The 11,906-nt window shown below is 31.5% G+C and overlaps 1 protein-coding gene across 1 annotated transcript; it reads right to left on the bottom strand.

Moving 5' to 3' along the window:
* On the bottom strand, positions 1-1,151 carry LOC149933783 (uncharacterized). The gene is made up of 3 exons (XM_090157422.1): positions 1,112-1,151; positions 734-1,023; positions 1-678 (listed from the first exon to the last, which is right to left on the bottom strand). The coding sequence occupies exons 1-3, from the start codon at positions 1,149-1,151 to the stop codon at positions 1-3; spliced, it is 1,008 nt and encodes a 335-aa protein (XP_090013548.1).
* Between the last annotated feature and the right edge of the window lie 10,755 nt (positions 1,152-11,906).

Genomic DNA, 11,906 nt, shown 5'->3' with positions numbered 1-11,906 from the left:
TCACATTTTATTAGTTTCACAAGAACCTAAAGCTTTTCTAAGACTAGGAAGACTTTTAATTGTTTTAAAACTATCACGCTGGTATTTCTCAGTTAAATAATTTGTGAAAGCTTTACCATGTGTATTCAAATACGTTGTTATTACAGTGTTAAAGGCTTTCTCCTTGAAATTAGTAGATTGGTTATCACTGACGCTTTCCCAGACTTTGAGAACTTGTTTGTTTCTCTTAATTTCTTCTTGCGCTTTAATTTTTCTATTTGAAACAAGCTCACAACCTTTTGAGTCATAATATTTTGAACATATTTGGGCCATATTTTTAAACATAAAAAAACCTTGCTCATTAAGATTATATAAGCCCCCGCGGTTAAGTGAGCGACTAAGATCGTCATAATGTTTTTTGTCTTGAAAACTAGTTGTCATATTCGTGATTAATCTTAGAACATCGCTATTCTCTAAACCTTGGATTTTTGTCATCTTTTTCTTCAGTGACTGTAGCACAAAACCACCCACATAATGTACCCCTTCTTCCGAAATATTTTCTTTCTCAATAGATGAATTTTCTGTTGTACTGATGGGCTTGTTTTTTTCAGATAGAAGATAGTAGTTGATTACTATTAACAACCTTCTGAGTAAAGCAGCTGCTACAACGTTGATAGAAGAGTTATCGCAGAGTGAAGTCTGTAATAACATACATATTAATTTAAGTAATAAAAGTATTTTAAGAAACCTGTACTTTGTATTTATGACAAATTCTCTTTATCACATCCCTCGTTTTATCGTGAAGTTTATGATTTTGTAAAATGAATCCCATCCTTAGTGAAAATTTTCCTTTTCCCTCAATTAACACAGTTGTTATAACTTCTTTCACTGTATCTTTTATTTCTAAATATTCTAAGGAATAGCCATGCGCTATTAAAAAATTGAGTAGACTCTTAGATTCATCATTATGAGGACTATTTAAAGCATCAGATAGTTTTTCAACAGATTCACAGATAATTGATTGAAATCTATTTTGAAGAATTTCTAGAATGGTAAAAAGATAATAATAATTATAGCTACACTAATTACATTAATAAAATTCAATTTGGCAATTGTACTACGTCAGTTTTACCTTTTAACAAACGAAGCTCTATCTCTAAGGCGGCTGCCATCTTGTACTGAATTTTTAACTCCAAAGAACTCCACCTGTGGCGCTGCTTGTCGTGAAAAATTTTGCCGCGACGGTACGCGGGCGTAATTTTGGAGGCTTACCTTACGAGTCCTGTAGTAGTTTGTCGATGATTTAACTATATTTCCGATATTTGTGCGATAATTTCAGAAATTTAAAGTTGAAATGTACCAATTTAAAAATATTGGCGAAAATGTTGACAATTGCGAAGTTATGCTAGGTGATGTGTAAAAAAAGCTTCAAGCTTTAAAGTGATAAAATAACATAATTGTGATATCAAATGTGATATTTACAAAAATATGTAATGTACCTGAAAATATGAGTAAATAAATATTCCAAAAGATAAACACTTTTAAAGCTAATTTACATTAGGTTTAATTCTCAAAACACTGAAGCTCCGTTCAACACGATACCTTTTAATAAATGCAAATTTTTACCAAGAAATACAACTATTGAAGCCAAAAATATTTAGCCACTTCATTTTTAACTTACACAGTCTGTCAGACTTGGGGAAGGTTGTTTTAAGTAATGGTTTAAATAGAATGGGGGAAAATAGCTTGAGCTTTTAGATAAGTGATAAAGGTACTTTGCTACCCAAATATCAAACTCAAATATTAAAAAGTTGTCTACATCAATATTTTTACTTTTCTAGCAGAATCAATAAGTGAACACCGACTGTTAATGACTATTTTTAACTATACTTAAAGGCAATTTCCATTACGTTTCATTCTGAAAACACTGAAGATTTTCTACGCATTAACGTTAATTTATGCAAATTTATCACACTGAAGCAGAATTATTGAACTCAAAAACAATTTCATCATTTTAACCTACACAGCAATTCAGACTTGGGGAAGGTTGTGTTTAGTGAGGGTTCAATCACATTTGAAAAAACCATTCTTGAGCTTTTAAATAAGTGATATAGGGTGCAGAGTATTAAAATCTCAACCAAGCTCAAGCTTTTTTTTGCCAATTGTAATTGAACCCTCATTAAAAACAACCTTACCCAAGTCTGACTAGCTGTGTAGGATAAAAAATAAAGCAGTAACATATTTTTGGCGAAAAATTTGCATTAAAGTTTTGTGTTGAACGCAGATTCAGTGTTTCCAGAATTAAATGTAAGGGAAGTTGCCTTTAAATGTAGTTGAAAATAGGCATTGGTATTATGTGTTCATTCATTGTTTATGGTAGGAGATGGAAAATTTTCATTGAAGCTTTCTTCTATGTGATAACCTATATATATGCAAAGTTTAACCCTGAATCGCAATTATTGAACCCAAAACATATTTAACCACCGCAACCATAAGCTTCAGTGTTTATAGCCTGCAATTTAAGGGAAATTGCCTTTAAATATAGTTCTTTATTAGTCTGTGATCACCTATTGTGTAAGGCACCATTTAAAAAAAATAATTAGGATTTTTTTATTTTGAAATTTTAGCAGTTATTTAAATCTTTTCTCTATTTTGTGCAATTGCATTTAATCATAACTGTTGGAAGACAAAAAACCCGCCTTAAACCCTAGTGCTTAAGGTTCATTTATTAAAATTATTTTATTGTTTAGCTGCAGTACACTCAAAGAAGACATTGAAGAGTTTCAATTATAAAACATTTTGGTAGTATTTATTATAATCGAGATGGAAAAATGTTAGTCTGGTAGAATTTATGTAATGTTATATAAACTACTTAATTTTAAATAGCCAGAAAAGTTAATTTTTTTGAAATTAAAAAAAAGTAAATGTGATTGTAATTTAGCCACTGTAAAAATTGTGAATCTATTTTTAGTAAATTTTGTTAACTTAAGCTGTTTTAATTCTATATAGCTGTATCACGTCTTTGAAATAAATTAGTTCATTCAATAATTTACTTTTATATATTTATATATTGTACAATTAACAACTTGCTTACTGAAATTAACACAGATTCAATGTTTACGATAAAAAAACTTCTATGTTTGAATTTCTGCAACCTTTACACCTTTTCTGTAAACAAAGGTGTTGTAATATTTACCAACTTTTTCTGTAATTTTTACATAAGTTAATTTTTTAGATAGACAAAGGTGTGGTAATATTTACATCTTTTATCTGTAATTTTTACAAAAGCAAATCTGTTAAATGAACTAAGGTGTTGTAAAATTTACAACTTTGCATTGGTAATTTTAACAGATGTTGCTCTGCGGAAAAAAACAAAACGTTTGTAAAATTTACTACACATGTTCTGTGAAAAGTACTATTAGTTTTTACTGTAAAAAATACAACCCTTTTACTATTATCATAAAAAAAAACTAAATAAATGGTAAAATTTACAGAAATATTTTGGCATGAAGTGCTTCCAGAAACTTTCTGTAATTTTAATAGAACCCTTTTCTCTGTGTATTTTTGTTTACTACTATCTGTGAGCCCTGTTTTGTCGTTAAATATCTGGACGACTATAGTGAAATTTGAGCAAGTGTTTTCTATATGTTCATTTGATGTGTCTTCAATTTTTTCGGGGATGCCAGATGTTATTTAGGCGTAACAGAAGCTCTAATTTTGTTACGATCTCGTTCCATAGATGTTACAATAGAACATCTGCAGAAGCACGTAAATTGCACTTCGAGTGCATCTAGAGTATATATATGTTACACATAATTGCATCTGCTGATCACTAAAAGTGCATATGTTCATGTGTTCAACACGTGTAAGGTGCTCTAATTTTGTTACGGTCTCGTTCTATAGATGTTACAATATGACACCGGCAGAGCACCTAAAATGCTTTTAGTGCACATCAGGAGGGCATCTACCGTACACATAATTGCATCTGATGAACACTAAAAGTCCATATATGCAAGTGTTTATCATGTGTCAGGTGCTCTAATTTTGTTACGCTCTTTAGGTGTTTTTTAAACGTGTTGTAGGCGTCATAAAGATTTGCAGTGTAGTGCCAATATTTAAATAGCTTGATAAAAACTCTCTGAACAATTATATATATATAAGTCTCTCAATATTTACGAAATTCTTCGACAAATGCTTTTATATACTACAAGACTTCTCAAAAACATTTTATTAAATATCTCAACAATTTGGCTTTAGAGAAAGCTCAAATGTAGAGCTAGGCTAAGTCAACGTTTATAAAAAAAAATTATAGATTACCTTGACACCAATAATTACGCACTAGGGGTAAAAATTCACCAATAATTACGCACTAGGGGTAAAAATTATACATAAAGGGCGTCAGAGGAGTTCCATATGAATGTATTAAACCGTACTTAACTAATAGAATTAATCAAACCAGAGTTCATAGTAAATTATCAACGGAAAAAGTAATTACCCAAGTAGTCCCCCAAGGCTCAATTCTATCCCCCTGTTCTTTAACATTTTCATTAACGATATCACGGCTACAGACGACAACGAAACACTTACATTATACGCTGACGACACACTAAACATACAAGGAGGTCCAAATTTAGATGATCTTATATATGAAACTAATATTAGCCTAAATTAAATAGATAATGGCTTAGAGACAATTTCCTTAAAATCAATAAAGATAAAACGGTCTATATTATCTTTTCTAATACAAAAGAAAAGCGAAATCACGAAAACCAAATGAGTATGAATAATACGACACTAGAGGAAGTTTCGACGTATAAATATTTAGGATTGTACTATGATCCCAACCTTAAATGGTCTGTCCATATAGAGTAAATTGCAAAAAATGGCATACGGAATATACTTAATTGGACGTAACCAACATATATTCAGACAAAATACCTCTACACAATTATATAACGCATTTGTCCTCTGTCGTTTAACCTTCTGCACTACAATTTTGGGAAATTATTCTAATTTATTTTTAAAAGATTGCATTTATTACAAAAAAGAGCCATACGTGTAATCGAAAATCAATCAATGCAAGTACACTCAGCTCCGCTTTTTCAGAATAATAATATACTAAATATTTATCAGCTCTTCAATCACCAATGCTTAATACTTATCTATAAATGTCTTAACCTATATATCTATAATCCAGTTCGCAAATTATTTCACTCGAAAATCCTCTATTTTAGAAGTCCCATACGCGCGAACCGAATTAAAATTAAATTGTTTTGTAATGCTCCAAAACTAATGAATGATCTTAGCCAACCCTCAAATGTAAATCTCTGTCTTTTAAAAAATTTACGAAACAGCTTATAAACAATGTACTTAGTATTATTTAATTCAGTGTATACCCAGGTAGCAAAATGTGGTTAAAAAACCGTTTTAAAACCGTTGATAAATAGTAGGAAATCAAACGTTATAATAACGTAGATCATGTCCGGTGATTTATACTATAAAAAAACCGTTAGAAATACGTTTAGTTAACGTTAGAATTTTTCTAATAGAAACGTTACTTGTGCAACGTAAATAAAACGTTATACAAAAAACCGTTTATTAAACGTTCAATAAACTACCATAAAACGTTTTTCTAACGTTAGTGCTCTAATTGAAACCAACTGTAAATCAACGTATTTTAGACGTTAAAATAACGTCGTTCTTATATTAGAATTTATGCCTTTTACATACTAATTAAAGCAGGCGTGATCTCCGAAATAGCTCAATTTTTATTTAATGTATCTCTCACATAAAAATTTATTGATAGCCATAAAAATATAAACAGACACTGGAAAAAATTTAAGTTAAGAAAAGAAAGAACTGTCCTTTTTATAAAAATTTTGGGTTACAATACAATATGGACTACTAAAACATATCAGTTAATTAGATCAACACAAATCACTTTTTTGGACAATAAAAAATTGGATCTACTTAAAACTTGAATATACGTTATTTAAAAATACTTGAATCGTATTTCCAATAATCGAGAATATTTGAAACTAAACATTTAATTAACGAATTTTATATACTAATTTCGATGTATACAGGGAACATAATATCTCACTTGTTTCTAAAATATCACAAATTGCTTTTGGCGGAAAATATACACGCTATTTATTGCAATACTTAATCTAAAATCTCCATCAGTTTGGTCAAACATCTTAAAAAAGTTTATTCTTACTTGTCGTTACTTCCTAAATATTTAAGTCTTTTTCAAATTAATCCCTATTTTGAAAAGCATAAACATATGGTACTACAAAATCTATTTCATTATTGAAGGTACACAAATCACCTTAACTCAATGACAACAGAAAACAAAATTCTAAATATAACAATAATGACATTCCTCAAAATTATTTAGTACTAACTAAGCAATATAAATTTGTCTATCAATATAAACAGAAACTGTAGATGAAGATTGATTTTTATTTATCACAGCTGATTATTACAAAACTTTTTCATTGTGAATTTGTGATGGCCTATAGTATTTAAGATTAGCAGTAAATATAGCCCTAATGAAAATAATCCCATATTTTAGGGTTAAGAAAAATGTAGAATGTTTCCAAATTTCAACTCTCAACATTGAATTAAAAAGCATTATTTCTAATTTGTTTACCTAAAATAACTGAATGCAAACATGGTGAACTAATGTAGAGACATCAATTTGAGAATGGAATTATATTTTCCCCCAGACTTTGAAATTTTTACTTTAAATACAGACTGCGGTATTTTGCTCACCCGCTGTATTGCATACTAAGAATCATGTAATCAGAGCTAAAGATTTGAATTTTTTATCACAACTCTCTACTGCTAAACTTTTAAATTAATAATATGAATTTCTGGTGACCTATAGTATTAAAGATAAGCAGTAAATATAGCTCTAATGAAAATAATCCCATATTTTAAGGTTAAGAAAAATGTAGAATTTTTAAAAATTTCAACTCTCAACATTGAATTAAAAAGCATTATTTCTAATTTTTTTTCCTAAAATCACTTAATGCAAACATTGTGAACTAATGTAGAGACATCAATTTGGGAATGGAATTATATTTTCTCCCAGAATTTAAAATTTTCACATTAAATACACTGGTATTTTGCTCACCCGCTGTATCGCATACCAAGAATCATGTAATCAGAGCTAAATATTTGAATTTTTTGTCACAACTGTCTATTGCTAAACTTTTTAATTAATAATATGAATTTGTGATGGCCTATATTTTTCAAGATTAGCAGTAAATATAGCCCTGGTAATAATAATTAATTTTTAAGATTTAGAAAAATGTAGTTTTTCTCAATTTCAATACTCAACATTCAAATAAAAAGTATCATTTCTAAATTTTAAACTTATTGGAAACAAATTGAACCTAAGTTAATTTATTGCACACAATGTGAACCGATTTATAGCTTGAATAAATTCATAAAATCATAGTTTTTAAAAAAAAAGTTTGTTAATGCAAATGATACTTTGGAAAGTGATACAAAGGCTTAACTGCTGGGTCATGATAATCAATTATTAAATACCAAGCGATCATGTCAAATGACCTTTAGTAAATATCTATTAATGTTTTATAAGCTTATCATTAACTTGATAATATATTTAATACTTATAATTACCATATTCATTCAAATTACAGCACTATCTATTGATTGTTTAAAACCGACCGTGCTAATGGCATGCCTAATGGCGCGATACTTATACCACTGCAGCACTGCCTATAATACAAATTTGTAGGTACTGCTTTTACTTTCACTTTACATAATCTCTACCTGGGCAGAGCCACAGCCGACTTCGATTGGTCGCATGTATAGGGAGTTGTTAGTCCACGTGCGCGTGGCATGAAGGGCTTGCCACCACACTCCTACGCGCATTACAATTGTAGCATCTAGAATCCCGTTTCTGGGTACAAAAGTGTTCAATCACTTTCTATACCCGACAATAAAATTAATTATTATAACACATCACTTGAGCTATGCTTGGGATGAAATGAATTTTTTTCTATAGATGGATAAATTACGAATAGGCAACTTAATTCGGGTGAAAATATGGTAAATGACAAATTGTAAGACCAAAAATAAGTTTTAGAGGTTTTGCTGTAGTATTTTTAACAACGATATACTAAAGTATTAAGTTAAATTTGAAACTTAATCGTTGAATTAGACTCTATAAGAACGTTTATATGGTTATTTATCCTTAATGAAAAAATAGTTATTAACAAAACCAAAAAGAAACGTTATATTTTCGTCTAAAAATAAACTGAGACGAAATTTATTAAAAACATCGTTATTTTAACGTTAAGAAGTTTATTGTAAAATTTGGTTCGAAACAGTTAAATTTATAAACTATAATTCAACGTTAGTAGAACGTTGAAAAAATAACTCATAACGATATTTCAACCAGATAACCAAAATTTAACCAAATTGCAACGTTGCTTTGCTACCTGGGTAGTAATGTATTAAGTAGTTTTTTTAGTTTTTCTTTTCTTTTTTGTTATTTTTTAACAATTTTCTGTTCTTTTTATTTATATTTGATATAAAAATTACTCTAATTCTTTGTAAATATGTATATTTATATATATTTTTTCTTTTTTGTGAACTCGTGAGGCTAAATGTCGACAAACCGACTTAGCCCGGCCATAAAAATGTACATACATTTATTTATCAAATAAAATTTAGTATTATTTTTATTAAAAGCGCGTAATGTTAATTTCGTACAAAACTTAACCAAGGCTTATTTATTAATTCCAGGCTTCCAGCTAGGTTTAAGTTAATACTTTAAACCTGGAATAACTAAGCTTGGCCTAGGACTTAACATTTTTAAATTTAAATAAATGTCTATTTATTCCAGAAAGAAATAACTATTAATGGTAGGTCGCCGCCGCTGTGTCCCAGGTTATTCAAGTTCAAACCTCACAAACCCTGATGTATCTTTCAAAACATTCCCAAGAAATGAGATTGAGGCTATCACTTCAAACGCCCATGATGTGAATAAGATTTCTGAGAAAAGACCTTGGAGCACGCCAGTGTCTCGGGAGGCTATAGGACAAAAATACCAAACTGTTTGCGGGTATCACTAGAACTGGTCGTAAGAATTTTAGTGATAAAATACCAAAATACTTGGTTACAATTTTGGTTATCATTATGTTGAACTTTCTCATGGGGTGGAAATTTCTCAAAAGGTGGTAATATGTTAATTGAAAGAACTTGAAGAATTAGTGCCTTCGCAACCCATTTGAGAAGTTAACTGTACGCTGAAAACCAACTTTAATTGTAATATTGATAATCAACATGATGTTCCTTTAAACACAACTTCCCGCAAAATTTATTAACATTTTTTTTTGTTTGCAGGTCATAACTACTGCATAGCGTACGTTAACATTTCAGTAACTTCTATTATCAAGGCCCAATAAACTGAAATTTATCAGCTTCGTACTGCTTTCGAAAACCAGGAAAAGGTTATGGTTCTTAATAAGTCGTTACTTGCTCAAAATGTAGAACTTAAAGCCAAGCAAGAGCCAGTTGAACAATTTATGAAGAAAATTAAAACCATGGAAATAGAGATTGAAACTTTAGAGGACACACTTTCCTCTCTAACAGTGAAATACTTAGAGTATCAGCGGAAAGCCCACAAACTGGAGATGGACTGTGAAGAGGCACAGAGATTTTTTTTGGATAAAGTTTATCATACTCCTTCAAAGATGGAGTTTTACACTGGATGTAAAAATTTCAAAGGATTTTATGACTTATACGAATTTATCAAACCAGATTTGAATCAGCTACAACTTTACAATGGGGCTTCAGGGTATAAAAGGAAAAGATGTAAGTCCGATTTTGACCATCTTGGTCGTCCAATGGCGCTACCTTTCAGAGATCAACTATTTCTGGTATTGTGCCGGTTAAAAGTTGGTCTACCCGAAGAAGATTTGGCCTATCGGTTTCATGTGTCAGTGTCAACCGTTTATAACATTTGTGTTAAATGGTTTAATTTGTTATACCAAAGATTGTGAAGGTTACAGTGTAGCCTTCTAGGGCCTTAGTAGATGAATAAATGCCTGACAAATTTAAGGAGAAGTATTCAACTACTAGGATCATAGTTGACGCATCAGAATTGTTTATCCAAAAACCAAATGATAGTTTATCCAAATTATTGAGAGCCATAAATGGATATATATTTAAAAAAATTAGTATGTTAAAATAAAAAAAATATATATCACCTCTTTGTAAACAACACTTACGAGGACTAAAGCGATAAAAACAAGTAGGCCCAGGCCGTAATATTAGTTCCACATCAGTGTATTCGAGTGGGCAAACCCATACACCCTTAGTAGACACAGGTAGGCAAACTAATACAAATGCTGTTAAGGCTACGTGATTTCTTATCGTTTGATATATACATTGCCATCCTAAGAGTGGATGCCGCCCACAATATGGAGACCCGGGTGGCAAAACGGATATAAAAGCTGTTAAGGCCATGTGATTTCCTATTGTTTGATATATAATTTACCAATCTATGTTAAAGAATGGCCACCGCCCACCCCCAGTATACCCGGGTGGGCAAACCAAATTAACCAATACAAAAGCTGTTGAGGCCATATGATTTCCTATCGTTAGATAGACGGAAAGTATCAAAGGTGAAATAGGTAACGAACATAATTCTTTTAAATTATTGAAATTAGTGGTAATATGATTTAAAGAAATTCTTAAACTGGGATTAAAATGGGTTTATTTTAGGAAATTTATATCAAACATTTGGGTAGTTTAAGCACCAAAAGTCATATAAATTAGCAAATTCATAAAAAAATACCCATGAATTTATTAACTTGTTTTTTGATTACTCTCCCTTTAAGGGGGTTGGTCGGAGGGGGCGGAAATTAACGGCACTGCGTGCACGTCAAAGAGTTCTTTCGAATGAGACCAACTGTTTTTTTCGGTCACTCTCCCTTTAAGGGGGTTGGTCGGAGGGGGCGGAAATTAACGGCACTGCGTGCGTGTCAAAGAGTTCTTTCGAATGAAACCTACTTATTTTTCTTTCGATCACTCTCCCTTTAAGGGGGCTGGTCGGAGGGGGCGGAAATTAACGGCACTGCGTGCACGTCAAAGAGTTCTATCGAATGAGACCAACTGTTTTTTTAGGTCACTCTCCCTTTAAGGGGGTTGGTCGGAGGGGGCGGAAATTAACGGCACTGAGCGTTCTATGGTTTGATATAAAAAGTACTATCCTAAGTTAAAGAGTTGACTTTAACGTATTGTTATTAAAGGTGGGTCGAAATTGTGCCCCATGTTTTCCTGACAGACCTGGAACTGGCCATCGGTAAAAGTTGTGTAGCCCCACACTGTAATTCAAACTTCCCGCCACGCCCGTATCACCTACACCCTTCGTGGAAAATCCACTGGGTTGGGGGGGGAGGCGAAGTTTGAGGTTCACTTGACCTGAAACGCCGTAAATATACGTAAAGTAACGCGGAAAAGGAACGACTTCTATAAAATAGCTGTTGTGTGCTTTCCCCCTTTTGAGTTCGGGGGAGGTGAAGGTTTGGTCAGTTTTTCGTGTGAGAGAAAAATACTTATCTTGCACACCAGTATGAAATTGAAAGCAGTCGATTTTTAGGAATAGCGTAGTTTCTAGCCTGGCCTTCACAAAATTCTGGCTTTCCGCGCCGTTTGTCTTATTTTAAATGATTTTTGTAATAAATGTATGATTTAAAATAAGCAAAATACTAGTCCCAGATCCACGGGTTTAAAAATGAACTTAGATAATGAAAATATTCTTAACCCCAAACATACTTCAACAACTAGGGTCCCTCCTACAACTCCTAAAAGGTACGTCTCTAAAATATTCATATAAAGACAGGACATAAGCCGAATTCTCTTAAACCAAGGAATAACAAACG

This window comes from Leiobunum rupestre, chromosome 8, assembly GCF_980474605.1.
Source record: "Leiobunum rupestre chromosome 8, qqLeiRupe1.1.hap1, whole genome shotgun sequence".
Classification (NCBI taxonomy): Eukaryota; Metazoa; Arthropoda; class Arachnida; order Opiliones; family Sclerosomatidae; genus Leiobunum; species Leiobunum rupestre.
Note: the sequence above shows the minus strand (reverse complement) of the source record. Positions and strands in the feature narration are given on the sequence as shown.

Excerpts from the sequence above, each read along its gene's own strand:
- LOC149933783 (XM_090157422.1), bottom strand. The coding sequence starts at position 1,151 with ATGGCAGCCGCCTTAGAGATAGAGCTTCGTTTGTTAAAAG. Across the intron at positions 1,024-1,111 it reads AGAGCTTCGTTTGTTAAAAG|AAATTCTTCAAAATAGATTT; the intron begins GTAAAACTGACG and ends TTACCATTCTAG. Across the intron at positions 679-733 it reads GAATTTGTCATAAATACAAA|ACTTCACTCTGCGATAACTC; the intron begins GTACAGGTTTCT and ends ATGTTATTACAG.